We start from the raw sequence: 17784 nt of genomic DNA on the forward strand, positions 1-17784 counted from the left end.
ATAAAATAAATAAAATAAATAAAATAAATAAAATAAATAAAATAAATAAAATAAATAAAATAAATAAAATAAATAAAATAAATAAAATAAATAAATAAAATAAAATTATTACTACAATAAGAAATAGTTTAATTACTATACTTAAAAAGATAGAAATAGTTGATTGTAATACAGCTGGAATTTCTATTTTTAGATTTTTTATAACAGATATAAATATAGACAGAAAAATATATTCTGTATATCTAATAGATTTATTAGTATATTATATATTATAAATACTATTAACTAGTATTTTAGGCTGTAGTATTTTTAAAGCTAGTAGTTATCTTAATTAATACTCCTCTAATATTAATTATTTTTTAACTGTAATCTACTAAGGAACTTTATTCTAATAGAAATAGATTTAATATAAATTAATATTAATTATAAAATTGTTTTTCTTTTAAAAACAGTAATAATTATAAGATTATTAAAATAAAAGATTTTTTTAGTATATTTATAGTATCAATATTATTTTTAGTAATTAGATGTAGCTAGTAATAGACTAACTGTTTATATCTTATAAATCCTACTAAGCTAAGTATATTTTTTCTTATATAATTTATTTTATAAATATCTATATTTTGATTATTTTTTATACAACTAAATATATATTATTTAAGGTAATTTTAGCTTATTTTTCAGCTTTAGAACTAATATTAATAGAGATGCTTAGCTGGTTAGTTTTAAACATATATTCCAGATATAGGATTTTATAATTATATATTATAATAATTATAGTATTAGATTTATATTAAATAATTAATTTTATAGGTATTTTTTTTATAAAGATATATTATATCTGATTGCTTTTATTATATTATTACCTCTATTCTTAAAAATTGTTAAGTTTATAAAATTTAGCAGTTCTACCAAGCTCCACCACCTAAAGAGAATATAGTTAGCTGTTAAGATAGCAAAGTTAGTTAATAAATCAAGCATCTATCCATTTATAAAATCATTCCTTCAAGCCCTCGAACGGCAACAAAGACCTTATATTAGTAGAGTAGTAGATGGTTGAAGATATTGAGGTTTTTATATTAGGTAGGAACACAGACATGTAACCAGACTTACAGACACTAATTGTATTACAGAATTATAACTATCTTTATAAAATATGTTAACAGTATCTAGTTTCTACTTATTTTTTTAGTATTTAAAATATAGATTTTAATAATAAATAGTAATAAACAATATCTTATTTTATTTTTAGGCAGTTGGTATATATGGTGCTTAAAGGTGCAAGTACGGGCCCTGCTGGGCCCGCTAAAGATGTGTCGCGCCAAGGGAGGAACCCGCAGGTCTGACTGGCCCTCTTATATAAATTTCTATTTCTGGAAATTTAAGCGGTCCGCGGCAGTAGAATACCAATCGGAAATAGTAGCTTAGCACTCTAGTCCAATACGTCCAAATCCTGGTCCTATTATCCCTCTTCTGACATTATTATTACTATTGAATCACTTCTTAGCTATTACCACGTATTCAACCACTTCAAAGAGAATGGGTATATTACGGCTCAAACAGCATCTAGAGCCCTTTCTAGAGGCAGTATGTCTACATGATCGAGTGCATCCGACGCCAGGCGTAACCACTGCGCAACATGTGGTAATAGACGGGCCTAGCCTTGTCTACCATGTTTACCATCGCCTGCTATCGTGGTCTCATCCCGATCTTTGCTACCCCGATATACAACCAACTTGCGATGAAGTGAGCCATGGGGTTATGCTATTCCTCCTTCACCTGACGTCTTTAGGCGTGACGATGTATAGTATGCACGAAACTCTATTGTGAGATTAATCCAACTAATCACATACCCTGTTAGAGAAAAAGTATGCTTCGACGGTGCTTTGCCTCCATTGAAGCAGTCGACACGCCTTGCTCGCTTGGAGAAGACCAGGAAAAGACTTGAGGCTTTTCGGATAAGCCACTCGGGTTGTCTAAGTACATCTCTTGTCCCGGAAAGGATGACAGTCAACCGGTGGGAAAATGTCCTGCAAAGCAGGACCCTGCCTACCAATCTTACCCTGGTACCAGAAAACCATTTTATCGTCCCTGCGGTTTATGAAGACCTCCGACAACGTTGGTCCAAGGAGAATATTCTTAAGGCCCTCCCGGTTGATTCATCCTTGCGTATGGCTGCAAACCGTCTCGCAAGTTTGCCCTGGGCGGATGTAACCATCATGGTCCCAGGCGAGGCGGACGCCTACTGTGCCCATTTTGCTAAGGAAAATGCTTGTTCGATACTTACAAATGATTCTGACCTGCTCTTGTACGATATAGGCTCATCAGGATCCGTTATCCTTGTCAGTTCCATGAGTTTGCCGCACACATATCCAGACAACTCAATTACAGCCCAGGGCATTTGTCCGAATACAGTCGCGCGCCGTCTGGGATTGGATTCACTGCTACCATTGGCATTTGTGCTACAATCAAATCCGGGGATTGGGATGGGAGAGCTTATTCGGCGATCAAAGATTGTTGACAGGGCACCTGATCCTGCCCCAGGCTATTCTCAGTTTTCGAAGGAGTACCAGACCTCTCCGAGCATCCTTGTTGATAATATAGGAAAGCGATATCCCCAGTCACTCGATACCAGGGTCTCAGAAATGGTCGCTCAGTATCTTTTCCCAGAGACCTATTCACACGACGCTTCGCCTAGTATGTATCTCGTGATGCTCACTGAGGATCCGAAGCGGCAGTGTGCTTGGTTGCAAGGACGTGTGATCAGGGTCATAGGCTATTCTCTTTTTAATCTAACACAACCGATAGATAAAAGGCATAACTACATTATTGAGCACATCAGGCGAGGTGGAAGAGTTACATGCGACACGATAGCCTTGGAGAACCAATCTTCGCTATCAGCAGAAATGCAATCCTTGCTCGACCAGCTTGATGTCGTCCAGGCGAAGACTGGTATTGAGGTTGACTGCCCGGTCTTTTGGAGGACATTTGCCCTCTATACCATATTTGGACTGCAGACAACTCCTAAAACTCCAGACCTCGATCAGCTAAAGCGGCTTTTGGCCCATGGGTCTATGAGCAATAATTTGGATTGGGACGATGTTCACGTGCTAGCCCAGATTCAATCCGTTCTGTATTCGTTGAGGATCCTTAAGCAATTGCTTGGGATATCAGAGTTCTCTGACAGACAGGCGACTCAAGTATCTGCCGTTTTGGCCCATTTACCACCGCTACATGTTTTGGTGAGATCAGTACATGAGATGAAGAAAGAGTCAGCGATCCTCCCAGCTAAGGATGCCATTAATCAAGCCATACTGTTATGGAGTGAAAGCAGCGACGACCATGGAAGGAGAAAAAGACCGCGCGTGTCCGCTGGTGGTACACAAACCCTGAAATCCGGGGATTCAAGGTCAACCTACCACAAACCGACGGCAACAAGTCGCACGTGGCCGGTACGGCCTCAGAATATCTTCGAGCTTCTCCGACACCAATGAACGTCTCTCACTTAATTGTTTGATCTCAATTTCTACTGTCTTTTGTATTCGGCTCAGATGCGGAGCCCAATAAAAGTCTTTGAAAGGATGAAAGAAATACAGTATATAAAGCTCATCCATCATGTCTGAGGTTAGGCTCTGGAAATGAATGTTTACAACTTAACGAGCCGACCTCAAGAATCCTACCACTCCCCGACAGTATCCCACTAGCTCGGCCAACCGCTGGGCCTCACGCCGTTGTGCCTGGCTCCATGCAAGGAGAGCATTCTTCAGAGGGTCGTCATTGTCGTCGCCGTCAAGAACAGAACATGCTGCCACAGAATCTGCATGGACTCTCAAAAACACGGCCATCCAAGCATTAACAAGCTCAAAATCTCTCCTCTGATGAAGCCGGGATGAAAGTGCTATGACGAAGTCTGACAATTCGGAACCATTGGCCTGCCTTTGGGGTTCTAATGACCTGATTTGAAGATCCGCTTTCGCTGGAGGCAGTGACTTGAGGTATTCAATGAAAGGATTAAAGTCATTCGAGACATGGCCGGACTGCAGGAGATTGGTAAACTTGGAGCTTGTGATACCGCTTTCACCGATACGCTGCATCTTGGTGATCCTTGAGCGTTCAACGATTGCTATTCCCGGGGAGCCGGTGGGCTCAGTTCCCGCTGTGCTTGAATCGGAGTAATGGCTCGGAAGGAAAAAAGGGGCCTTGGAAGGGGCTTTGGGGGGTTCCTTTGGTCTGTTTCGCTCCTGTGAAATAGTAAGTCAGAAGGGTCCAGGCAACTTCAGACGCAAGAAACAATAACTTCTTGGGTACTGTAGTAGGAGGTCCGGTGAGGAGTACCTTAACGAGATTCAGGTGAAGGAACGTTTGCCACTTGCTCTTAGGAACGACACTTAGCGTGACCATGTTTTCACTGAGCTGGTCAATGGTAGGTAATGGGCCGTCTACTTCATCTTCCACATTCTCTTCGGAGAATGCGGCTTCGATGACGCCTGATGCGTATTCAACGGTAGACGCAGGAATGCCAACACTGCTTATTTTGCGATCGTCCACATTCTGTGTGGAAATGGGTACAAACAAGCTTCTGTTAGACCAAAGACTTATCCCCAAGCCATCTGCGTGCGCAGTAGCCAGAAATTCACCTGTTGACGACATAGCAACCGAGGTACAAGTGCTGGAAACACGGAAAACATCGATAAGGTGTCCTGTTGGCAGGTCCCAAACCCGGATTGTAGAGTCCATGGATGCAGCAATGATCCAGCGTCCATCATTGGAGAATGAGAAATCGTTTATTTGGCCGATACACCCCCAGAACTCTCGAATTACCTTCCTAGTTTCCACGTCAACAACGCGGATGGAAAGATCGTCACAGCCAAGCGCAACAAGCTCGCTTGTGCGGCTATAGCGGAGTCCGTTGATTGATGTCATAGGATACCAGTCAAGCTCATCGACCAATGATCCAGAAACAAGATCCCAGAACTGTACAGACGTTAACTGTTGCAAGTTAATGTACAGGAAGCCATGTCCCAACGTACCTTAACTTTTCCATCGAGACCACAGCTCACAACATTTCGGTTCAAACTGTCGATCATCAGGCCAGTGACTGCCTTTGAATGCTTCAAAAAGCTGTCAGGTCGCCTAAATGAACTCGTACGCCTATCTTTTCCATTGCCCCGTGAGTCTCGAACCGGAAAGCTTTGCCGGTGGGCGCCAGACTGTAAGTTGAACATGTCTATGCTGCCCCCCGCAGAACCTATTATTGCAAAAGTTCCGCACTGTGACATAGCGACACTCTGGTGCATGTGTTAGCGAATATCAGCCAGCGATACGAACCTGAATCAAGCTTACTTTGACTTCAGTGCCATCACCGGTTTCTAATGTCCAGCGACCGGCTTTCTTTTTGCCCCAAAACCATGTCCGGGCATATTTGTCTCCACGGTGGCCAGTGACTATACTTTCCCAACCAGTCTTGCTAGAATTGTCTGTCCTCGTTACCGTCGGATTGGCCCAAATAGGACCTGTTGTTGTTGTCCCCATCCCACCATCTCGATTCAGTGAGCAGGCGATACAAGTGATCTCTGATGCTTTAAATCCATTTTCGGATAGGCCATGAAGATTCATGGTCGCATTTGATGCGGTCTTTTTCTTCAATTTGTGTTCAACAGCACCTTGAGAGATTTCCGTGTTCTGGCTATCCTTGCGCGCACTGAAGCCCCACAGGCTTCGGTCTTTGCTTGCGCTTAACAACCACTTACCTCCAAGCTCCGATCCGTCAGATGCAGCAGGGAGGAATTCAACAGCGGTGACCGGGGCGGAGTGCCCACTCCGGGAGTGAAGAAGTCTAGGGGTGCTTGAGAAGGGATTTTGATCAAAGATCCACGTTTTCAGCGAGTTATCGCCTCCGGATGAAATCATAACAGGTTGACCATCCAAGAACTGGATATGACTCACACCAGAGCTTGTATCGTCATTGGAAACCTCATGTGCCTGGCGAAGAACACCAGATACTCTGCCACCGTTGTTCAAATCCCACATAGTGATATCACCACTATCAACACAGGCCGTTGCCATGACACCTGATACTCTTCCATCTTCGCCCGCACCCAACCCGTCTGTTCGAAAGGTAAGAGATGTAATTTCGCGTGAGCGTGATACGTTGCTTCGTAAAGATAGCACCACTTCACCTGTTTGCACATCACAAACAGAGATTGGACCATTCTTGTACGCAATTGCAATCAGAGACAGGACAGGACTTGCTTGTAGAGCAGTTACAGCCCCAGCGGAAGAGGACGCTGGCACTATCGAGTGAATCAACTTTCCTGACTTGACATTCCAGATATCAACCTTTCCATCGCACCTTCCAACAAATATCTTGTTCAGATACGTTGGCATATTGCAGATCTGACCGGTATAAACCTGCTCTATCGATGATTCCTTTGTCTGTTGCGGGAAGAGCGTTGTATAATGCTCGTACGATGCGTTTTTCCATACTGATATATTTTTGCCGCAGCTGCCGACTACCCATGATCCAAAGACCAACAGCCGGTCGATAGGCTCAGTGACGTCGGGTGGCAGCTCCAACGATGCAATTTTTTTGCCACGCTTGAAGACCCATATGCCCCCTGGAGATCCAGGCCGGAGGCTTCCCCATGCGGCGAAAACCCTGTCTTGCCAGGCGAACGTTGCCGTTATGATGTCTGGAGTCTGAGGCCGGCTCACAAAGACCAGGCTAAGTCCGCGCTGTAAATCGTAGGTTTGCAAGCTGCGCCCGACAGACGTAGTGATCTGATATGTCGATTTACCCAATCGGATGAAAGTAAATGGAATCTTTGTCGTTACAAGTCCTAGTGTCTGCGTGTACATTAGCGCTGATAGTCTTCGACAGAGAGGCGAATTCTTTGTGAAAGCATGCAAGCCCAATCGATGTCTTACCCGATATGGTGAAAATATTTTGGAACCAGGTAACTGTACAGGTTGCTGACCCTGCAAACTATCTCTTCGCTTCTGCCTCTTCGCGGATGGTAGATCAAAGCTGTCATCGTTAGTTGACGACATGGTGCCAAGTGCCCGAAAGAAAAATCATGTGTGTTCTGCTGCAGTCGACCTGATTTTTATGAATTCATGATAAAACCTTCGTCGGATCTAATCGATTTCCAACGGAATTACAATATATCCGTGCCAATATTTCCCGTAGTCACGTGCATGGCTGTCTTGCCCTGAGGCAAGGTAAGACACATATAAGTTGACTTACTGATTAATACCTATTCTATGGAGCCGTGTCCCAAAAGTTATTGAACTGCGCTAATTGTTGTGGTATATTCAACATATAATAATAATACAGATACAGCCTAAAGTACTAAATCCTCGAGCTGGACAAAGTAAGACTCACTTCATAACAAATAGCTTATATAGCCTATTATAGTAAATAATACTAAACCAGCTTTAATGAAAGACTATTAACAGGGTTATTCTTAATTAAATACTAATGCTGCAAAGCTATACCTAGATAGTTAGACTTCCAATATATCACATTTACAAGCAGATACATATATTTTAGCTAAAAAAAATCGGTGCAGTTTAATAACTGTTAAGAAAAAAGGATTAGTTAGGTATAGAAAATATAGCATTCCTATTATTACAAAACTAATCCTTAATATCCAGTAGTCTAGTAAACAATAAACAGTTAAGTATATAAAAAGGCTTTAAAGTTATTAATATTATAACTTTTATATATAGAATATATATAACATTTAAAAGGTTAATATTTATTGTTAATAATATTCTGCTGTTTATCTGTTGCCTCTGCCCTTTATACTGCCTATATAGCAGAACTTTTTATATTTTATATTCTTACCCTTCTAAACTCTTTTTTAATTTAATTATTATAATTAATAATATTATAAACTTTATTTATTACTATAGTAATTTTTATATATAGTAGTATATCTTCTGGCTATCTAGATATATATTTTTTATACCTTTAAAAAAACACTAGTATTTTTTCTTCTTCTGTATTTATTTTTAGTTATTACAGGTACTCTATTTTAATACTGTTAATTTTTTTTATATTTTATACCTATAGATTCTACTGGTTGCTGTAATTTCTGCTTTTTTAAATTCTCTTATTCTACTTTTACTTATAGGTTATTTAATCTGTAGAGCCCTGCCCTAGTTACTTAATTTATTAAAAACCTATTTTAGTTATCTAATTAAACAACTAAATCTATTTATATATATTTACTAAAGTTTAATTCTGCATTATTCTAAAATTGCCCTTTACCGCGTTCTCTACTTTAGTATATTAGTATATTATATTTTAGACTGTTCTAATTTCTTCTTATATTAATTCTTTCTATCTACTTATTTTTATTTTTTATTACTTTTTTTTTAATTATTCTGTCTTCCGCACCTATATCTATTTTTTATATTTTTAATATTATATATATTATATTTGCAGATTCCGAACCAAGCATATCCTAGTATTACTAATATTAAAAATTTACTTATTAAATAGTATAATTTTATAAAAAATTACCTAGTATATTTAAAAAACGCCTTAATAGAGATATATTATATTATATCTATTATATTATATTTTTAATATCTGCTTTTTTATTTTTAAAACATTAACTATATCTATAAGCTTAGAATATTAACTAATCTATTTTATATAAAAATCTTATTAATTTTTTTAATTAGTTTAATTATTTTTTTATTAATTAATTTTATACTAATTAGAGTTATAATTTTTACTTTTAGTATTTTTCTAACAGCTTTATTAAACCTAATAAACTGCTTAGTTATATATAATTATATTTAACTATATATTTATTAATTCTATCTTCTGCTATTTTAACTATTTTATATATACTAGTTAAAACTTTAATACTTTCTTCTACTACTATTATATCTTTTAAAATATAGTCTTCTAAATATCTAATTTATAGTCCAATTACTAAAGATAATAAATTTAATACTAAACTATTTTAAAATTATTAGATTTTATATTCTACTTTTATAGGCTTTACACCTAGAAGACCTGCAGTTTCTAAAATATATTTTTTAAATTATTTTTAATAATTTTTATATATTTCCCTAGCTTTACTATATTACTATTTAAAGCCTATTTATATTTTAAATATACCAGACAGAGCAGTCTACAGTTCAGCTGTATATATAAATATAATTTATATAATTTTAAAACTTTGAAAAATAATTTTAAAATTTATTAAAATTTTTAAAACTTATTTAATATTATAAATAATCCTGTAAATCCCAGTACCTTAATATTATAATAAGTATAAAATTAGCCTAATTAAAAATACTAATCTAAAATATATTAAATATAATAAATATAAATATAAAAATAAAAATAAGTTAATATTAGTACTGTATTATAATAAATACTAATATATTTTACTGTACTTAAAAATAATATTTAAAATCCTAATATTTAAAATCTAAATATTATTTATATTAATTTTTACTATATTAATTTTTATATTATATACTATAATAGTAGTAGTAGACTGCCCGACAATCTATTTAGTAATTCTTTTAATAAAAATAGCCCTAGTAGTCTACCTAGTAATTTTAGTAGTAGTATATTTAGAAATTTTTTTAAGTTTTCTTACCCCAGCAATTCTAAGTATATTATCTATACTATATATTAAAAAAAATTAAAGCCTAAAATAATTAGTTACTTCTATTTTTTATATATCCAGTAATAAAGTATTAAAGTAAATTAATTATAATATATATTATAAAAATATAAATATATTTTTTAATTATTTTTATAATATAGTTAAATATTATAGAAAATTTGTAGTTAAAGTAAATTTTTAAGTATATCTATAAGATACTGTACTTATATAGTATATAACTAATTTAACAGAAATTAAAAAATATTTTATAGTAAAAGTTAGCTTTAATAAAAATTAGCTAAAAAAGTTGAAAAAGTAATTTAAATTTAATATTTTTAGTTTTATAAATAAGCTTAATTTTATATATTATAGTTTATCTAATATTTAAGTAGATTATTATATAAAATAATTTATCTAAAATATTATATATTATACTTATATTATATAAATAAATAATATCTTTAATTAGATTACTTATATATAAAATTATTTTAATTTATATTTACGGAATAGTATAAGATATTTTATATTTAATATATTAATTATATAGTTTTTTAAGCAACTTAATACGCAGCAGTATAACTAAAAAATTTAATTTATATTATAAAAAAAATAAATTCTATAGTAATACCTATTTATCTGTATTTTACAGTAGTTAAAAATAAGCCTAAAAAATTAATATTTTTAAAATATAAAAAATAATACTAATATCTTAAAATATAATAATAGATTTTAAAATAATTAATTGTATAAATATATATTATATTTTTTAAATAATTAATAGTATAAAAACTATAATATTTTTTTAGTAATTTTAGTAACAGTTAAATTACTAGCAGTATTAGTAAAACTAAAACCAGCAGATATACTAACTGTATTAGCAAAAAAATTAAAAACAGTAATAAAATTAATTTTTTTTTAATAGTATTTTTAAAACTAGTCTTAGAATATAGTCTAAAATTAAAATAATTAATAGGTATAAAATCAGCCTTATTAAGCCCAAAAACAGTATAATTAGCAGTTCTATTACTATAATAAAAATAATTATAATAACTATAATAATTATAATAATTATTATATATATATTACTGTAATAAATCCTACCCTGCCTAAGCTATAGAAATACTCTAATTCTTTTTATTAATATAATAATTCTTAATTTAACTATATTTTTTTATATAAAAATATATATAGATAATATAGATATATAATATATAAAGTATTTTAAATATATTTTTCAGCTGCTTATTAGCTTTATTAAAAAACTTTTTAAGATTCCTATTAGCCTATATAATAAGTCTAAAAATACTTTTTATAACTATAATAAAGTATATACTATTAATATTTATTTTATATATAATATTAAAGTTTTAATAAATATTTATTTTATTAAGAATATTAAGATTATAGGGCCCCCCTTTACTATTACTAAAAATATTTTTTTTATTCTATATATAAATTATATATTTTTATTTTTATTAAAAAATATACTTTATAAGTATATTAAAATATATAATACTAAGCCTACAGATGTAGTTCCAACTGTAAATTATATTAATAATAATATTATTATAAAATCTAATTATTATATAAAAAATATAATATCTGGAGCTTTTTTATATATATAAAAATCTACAATAGTATAAGTTAATTTAAATAATATATATAAATATATATTAATATATTTAAATATAAAATATATATCTACTATAATAAATATTAATTTAGTTTATTTAATTAGTATTTAAATATTATTTATAAATATACTTTTTAGTATTACTAGTATTAGATTTATATATTAAGCTAAAAAATATATTATATTTAAAATATATTTTTTTATTTTACTAGATTTTTGTTTATAATATAGTTTATTATTTAAATATATAATAATTTTACTAATCTTAATATTTTAATGTCTAATATTATTAATATTCTAAAGTCTAATTCTATTAATATTTTTATATTTATATATATTATACTTAGAGTATATTTAGTTAAAGAACTCCAACCTAACTGTTTTATTAGAATTAATATAATTAAATATAAAGGTATTATTTTTAACTGTAAAAATTAAACTACTGTTATTTAAAAATATTAAAAATTTATTATTTTAGTTTAAATAATTATTAAAACTGAAAAAATTAATATATCTGTATATACAGTACAGTTAATTGTTGTTTCTATATATTCTAAAGTTTATATTTTTATTAAAATATATAAAAAAATTTCTAATTTTAACTTTATCTTTAAACTAAAGTATAGAACTGGAATTTTTTTAGTTGCTTATTTAGTTAATACTAATTTTTTATTTATTAAAGCAGTTAATAATACTTTTAAATCTATTATTTTAAAATATTATATCTATATTAGTATTATTACTAATAACAACTATATTATTATATATTATATTTATAATAATATAGCTGAATTAGCCTATTTATCTTCTATACCTTTTACAGCCTCTTAATATATCTAAAAAATTATATTTAAAAATCTATATATAAATATAATTAATTTATTTTATTAACTCTATATTATAAGTATATTAGTATATACTGCAGATATTAGTATAAATAAACTATTTAATATTTTTTTTTAAATAAACTATTTTTTTTAATACTAATTTTTTAATATAATAGTAATTCTTATAATACTAAGTAGCTGCTTTAGATTAAAAATATATTTTTAAAGCTTTAATACTGTTTATCTTATCTCTAGTAATTTTTTTATTTTTTAAAAAGTTAATCTAGCTGTTTTTATATATTACTAAATAGCTGAATAATATAATAAGTATATTAGCAAACAGTATAGTTATATATACTAAAAATCCTAATATAAAAAATATATTAAAAAATATTAATATTATATAATATATAGGTATTGCCTAATAGTTTAAATATTAGTATTTTTTAAATTTCTAAAAAATATTAGCTGTATATTTTTTTAAAAAAAATAGAAAAATTATATATTTAAACTGTATATATATTATATTTCTAAGGCCAATTAAAGTATTATAAATAAAATATTTAATTTTTTTTATACTATAGGTAAAATATTTTATACTACCAGCTATATATTTTTATTATATTTTTTTTATAGTATAAAAAATTGCTAATAGCCAGTCTAAAAGATATATTATTATTAATCTTTATAAAATAAATAAAAAAATAAAATCTAATCTTTATTTAGTTTTTATATAAAAAAATATTTTATAGATAGTTTATAAATATTGCTATATTAGTATTTTTAATTTTATTATCTGCTTTTATTAATAGTCTATTAAAAAAAAACTATAGAAATTACCTTGCTGTTATAATATATTAAAATTAAAAGATTTTTTATACAGTAATTATAGGCTTTATTAATTTAATTTTTTTAAATAAAAATAGATAGATTTTATTTTATATAAATTCTGTAAGTTTATCTAAGTATATAATAATAATATAGTTATATATTCTAATATATTTAATAAATACTTCTAGTATTTATCTGCTATTTTTACTTATTTTAAAGAATTAAATTTAAAACTTAAACCAAAGAAAGTATATATAGGATTTTTATTTATTATACTTTTAAATTAAAAAGTTAATATTTTTAGTCTTTTTATACTTAAGTTAAAAGTTAAAGCTATTTAAATCTTTTTATTTTTATTAAACTTTACTAAGTTAAAGTATTTTTTTAGTCTTACCGGATAGCTATACTATTATATAAGTTAATATACTTAAAAGGCTGTACTATTATAAAACTAAAAAATATAATTATTTAAACTATATAAAAATAAAAATAAAAAATAGAAATATATATTAAAAACTATAATTTTAAATTTTATTTTTAAAAAACTTTAATTATTTTAATTACTTTAAAACAAATTTACCAACCTAAAGTATTTTATATATTTTTAAATAAATAAATATTTTTATATTAATATTAATATAAGCTGCTAAAATATAGGTATTATAGTATACTATTTTAAGTCTAAGTTTATTTATAATAACTTATTAAGGCCGCCCTTATATACAGTAGTAATATTTATAATATTTTTTTTAAAAAATATTTACTAGTACTAAAAAATCTACTGGTTAACTAAGTTAAAAGTATTTTATTTTATATAAGTATTATAAAAAATTATATATATAGGTAAAGTATTTAAACTTAATACTATTATCTATACTAATTATATATCTACTGTTGGAATTTTAAAATAAATAACTTTTAATATTATTTTTATTAAATAATTAAATCTATATTTTATATATATATTCTACTATATTTAAAACTATTAAGTATATATCTACTACTGTTTTAAAAAGTTAAATACTGTAGCAGATATACTATTTTACTTATTCTAAATAAAAAAAATTCTATATATTTTTTATATATAATTATAGAATTTTAAAAATATTCTGGTTATTAATATATTTATATATTCTATATATACTTTTAAAACTAGTAATAATTTTAAAAATTGTATTATTAATAGCTATACTAAAGATTTTTATACTAAAAAGATTATATCTATTTTCAAATCTAATTTTAATACTTATTTTTTTTATTTTATAAAAAATAATCTACTATATATAGTTAAGAATATTTTCTATAATATTAAGACTAGTAAAACTATTACTAATTCAAAAAATAAATATTTAAATAATATATATTCTATATATAAATATACTGTAGACAGTAATTATTTTTTTATATTAAAAAAAGTATAGCTATATATTCTGTATACTTTTATTTATAAAATTTTTTAAATTATATATAATAATAATTAGTACTAAGGCTATAAGAAGTATACTTCTAAACTAAATAGTCTTTTAATATATTAAAAAAAATATTAGTTATATAAATATATTTAATAATATTTAATATACTTAGATAATAATATTTAATACTATAAACTATATAGTTTACTTTAACTAATTATTTTAATTACTTTATTCTATACTATTACTATAAACTTTCTTATATTGCTTCCCCCTAACAGTTTTAATATATATAACTTTTTTTATTATTATTAATAAATTTACTAAATACATTAGCCTTATTTTAGATAAGTTAATTTAGAAAGTAAAGTATTAAAGTATTACCCTTATTAAATATATATAGTCTTATAATTAGAATATACTATATTATTTTATTTCTAATAAAAATTTTTATTTTATAAGTATATTTTAAAAAGGCCTATTTTTTTGTTTAAATATAAAATAGTTCTATTCTACTGCTGTATATTCCTAAACTAATAAACAAAGCAAATATATAATATAAACAATTAAAATTATACTATACTATAAAATTATATAAAAATATAATTTATAGATATTAATATTACTGTTTATTATATTTGTAATTAATTTATCCCCTTCAGCCGCAATAAAAGACATACTATATTATTTTATATTTAGTATTTTTTTATATTAATTATAGTATTTGGTTAAAGTAATTTTATATAAGGCTATTTTAAAATATATTATTCCGGATATTACAGTTCTAAACAATTAAAATACTAAGTTAAATATTAATCCTGCTGTGCCTTAGTATACTAAGTTTAAAAACAGTTAGTCTAAGGCTTTTAAAAGTTGTTTTAATTAACAATCTAAACACCCTAATTTTTTATATATTAAAGTAGTTGTTCCTTCTTCTGTATCTGATATATAAGATATCCCTTATAAAAATACTTCTATTATTCTAAAAAGCAAAATACAAATCTTAGTAATATCTAAGACTTTTTTTTTATTTTAATACAGAAAAAGCCCTTAAATTTGCTGCTATATATATAAAGTATTTATATAATTAATACTATAAGTCTTTTTTTTTACTTCTGGTAATATAGTTTACCTTTGCCTTTACTACAGGTATACTATACTGTCTATTATAAAAAAAAGTTATTACCTTAGTATATTAGTTTTTTTTATATTTTTAAAGTTGTTAGTTATTATATATATTAAATAGATTTTTTTAAATTATAGAAGATTTATTTAGTTATATTATTTATATAATTAGAACTAGCCTATTATATTAACAATTCTAATTCTTTTAAATATATATTACTAAAACTGTCTAAGGTAACTAATAAAGCCTTTTCTAATAATAATAATTATTAAAAAGTTAACTGTATTTTAAAATTATATATAGTCTATTGCAGTTAATATTATACCCCAGTTCTTTAGTATCTTATATAGTAGAAAGAATACAGTTTAGAAGATAATATATAGATCTGTTTATCTAATATTAATATATCTAATCTTATTTATACTTTAAAATGTTTTTAATAGTTACTATATTAATATATTCTAATATCTAATATATTAATATAGTGTTGTTTGTATATTTATTCTTCTTCTTTTTTTATATTTAAGAATATTAATCTTTATATCTTTTATTCTATATATTTTTTATATTTTTAAATATTTTACTGTTTTATATATTTTGTTAATTGTAATTTTATATATTTTTGTCTATTACAATTTCTATCTATACTTATAGTATTTTATATATCTAATTATAATAAAAATATCTATTTTAAAATACAGTATATATAATATTTAAAAGGTTAATATTTATTATTAATAATATTCTGCTGTTTATCTATTATTTTTACTTTTTATACTGCCTGTATAGCAGAACTTTCTGCATCTTATATTCTTACTCTTCTAAACTCTTTCCTAACTTAATTATTATAATTAATAATATTATGAACTTTGTTTATTGCCATAGCGATCTTTACAATATATAATAGACTTATAAATAATCTGCTGGGGTATTTAAAAATTCCTATAGTAATTAGACTTTCTATTATATACAGCTGTTTTTAATAGTATTTAAATAGTATAATAATATTATTTTACTAGATATTTTAATTTATTTTGTATAGGCAGCAGTAGTAGATAATACTACTACAAATACTCGTCTAAAATAAAATTAGCTACTATAATTTAATACTATTTTATTTTAAAAATATAATATTTTTTATTTATAATATTAATATTATAATTATATCTAAACTATTTTTTTTATTTTTTTTATTATTAACACTTACTTGTGTTCTTATTCTATATATATTTTAATATATATTTTTTATTGAATTATAATTTAAACAACTTTTTTTAAATAAGTACATTATATTTTTTATTTTATTAGAACTAAAATACTAACAGGTTAAAAGTATTTTGCAGATAAATTAAAATACTAAACTAGTTAATTCTATATTTTTTTATAAATTTCTTTTTAAAGTTATATTCTACTTAAAATATCTTTATACTAGTATAAGAAATTAAGATTAAAATTCCAGAGAACAGTTTAAGCCAGGCTGCTGTTTTAATATTATTTTATTAATTAAATACTAATAATATATTATATATAAAGTAAATTGTTCACCTGTCACAGCCGGTCAGATTAACTTAATTCTATTAATTTGGTGCTATCTTAACAAAATCTTAAGTATAAAAAAAAGGCTGCTACAAGTCCCTGCAGTATTATCTTATCTATATAAATACAGTAAATAAAGTAAATAAAATAAATAAACTAAACCAGTTTTAGCTTAGTAATTTATATAAAGTTCTTTTAGTTTATTTTTATATTACTTCCCGGATTAGTCTTAACTGTTTATAGATAAAAAATACTTTTTAAATCTATTTTAAAATTATTTTTAAAGTATAATAGTAGACTATATATATTCTTTAAATTTATATATAAAATTATTATTAAACTAGTAAATTTAAAGGCTTTTTCTACAGCTGCTTTTAGCCAGGCTGAAAGATATTTTAAAAAACTAAAACTTACTAAATAAAAGTTATAAAAATTTTTTAAAAGTATAAAAGTATTTTTTAAATTACTAGTAAAATATTATATTAAATTTATTTTATCTGAATTTTTTTATTTAACTTAATATATTAAGTACTTTTATTATAAATAAAAAATAAGAATTTTATTTATTTTATATTTTATATCTTTATTTATATTTATTAGTTTTATTTAATTTTAAATTTATTCTAATAGCAGATTACTAGTTAATATAGACTAAAACTTTTTAAAATAAAATATTAAATATATTTTAATATTAGCAGATAATTATATTTAAAAAAAATTTATTTTAAATTTTTATAAAAACTATATTATTTGTTAGCTAGCTTTTTAAATAGCTGTT

At 26.6% G+C, this 17784-nt stretch overlaps 2 protein-coding genes across 2 annotated transcripts; one reads left to right on the forward strand and one right to left on the reverse strand.

Moving 5' to 3' along the window:
• Positions 1–1311: 1311 nt before the first annotated feature.
• BO86DRAFT_460228 (PIN and XPG domain-containing protein) lies at positions 1312–3494 on the forward strand (the record flags this gene model as incomplete). Its single annotated transcript, XM_025677395.1, has 5 exons — positions 1312–1340; positions 1508–1587; positions 1652–1807; positions 1864–2697; positions 2809–3494. 5 exons carry the CDS (start codon positions 1312–1314, stop codon positions 3492–3494), a joined length of 1785 nt encoding a protein of 594 aa, XP_025521841.1.
• Positions 3495–3504: 10 nt separating this feature from the next.
• BO86DRAFT_373859 (rRNA-processing protein UTP21) lies at positions 3505–7120 on the reverse strand. Its single transcript, XM_025670396.1, has 5 exons — positions 6928–7120; positions 5344–6846; positions 5031–5288; positions 4336–4974; positions 3505–4241 (listed from the first exon to the last, which is right to left on the reverse strand). The coding sequence occupies exons 1-5, from the start codon at positions 7048–7050 to the stop codon at positions 3654–3656; spliced, it is 3111 nt and encodes a 1036-aa protein (XP_025521842.1). The 5' UTR covers positions 7051–7120; the 3' UTR covers positions 3505–3653.
• Positions 7121–17784: the final 10664 nt, after the last annotated feature.

This window comes from Aspergillus japonicus (genome assembly GCF_003184785.1).
Source record: "Aspergillus japonicus CBS 114.51 unplaced genomic scaffold BO86scaffold_128, whole genome shotgun sequence".
NCBI lineage: Eukaryota > Fungi > Ascomycota > Eurotiomycetes > Eurotiales > Aspergillaceae > Aspergillus > Aspergillus japonicus.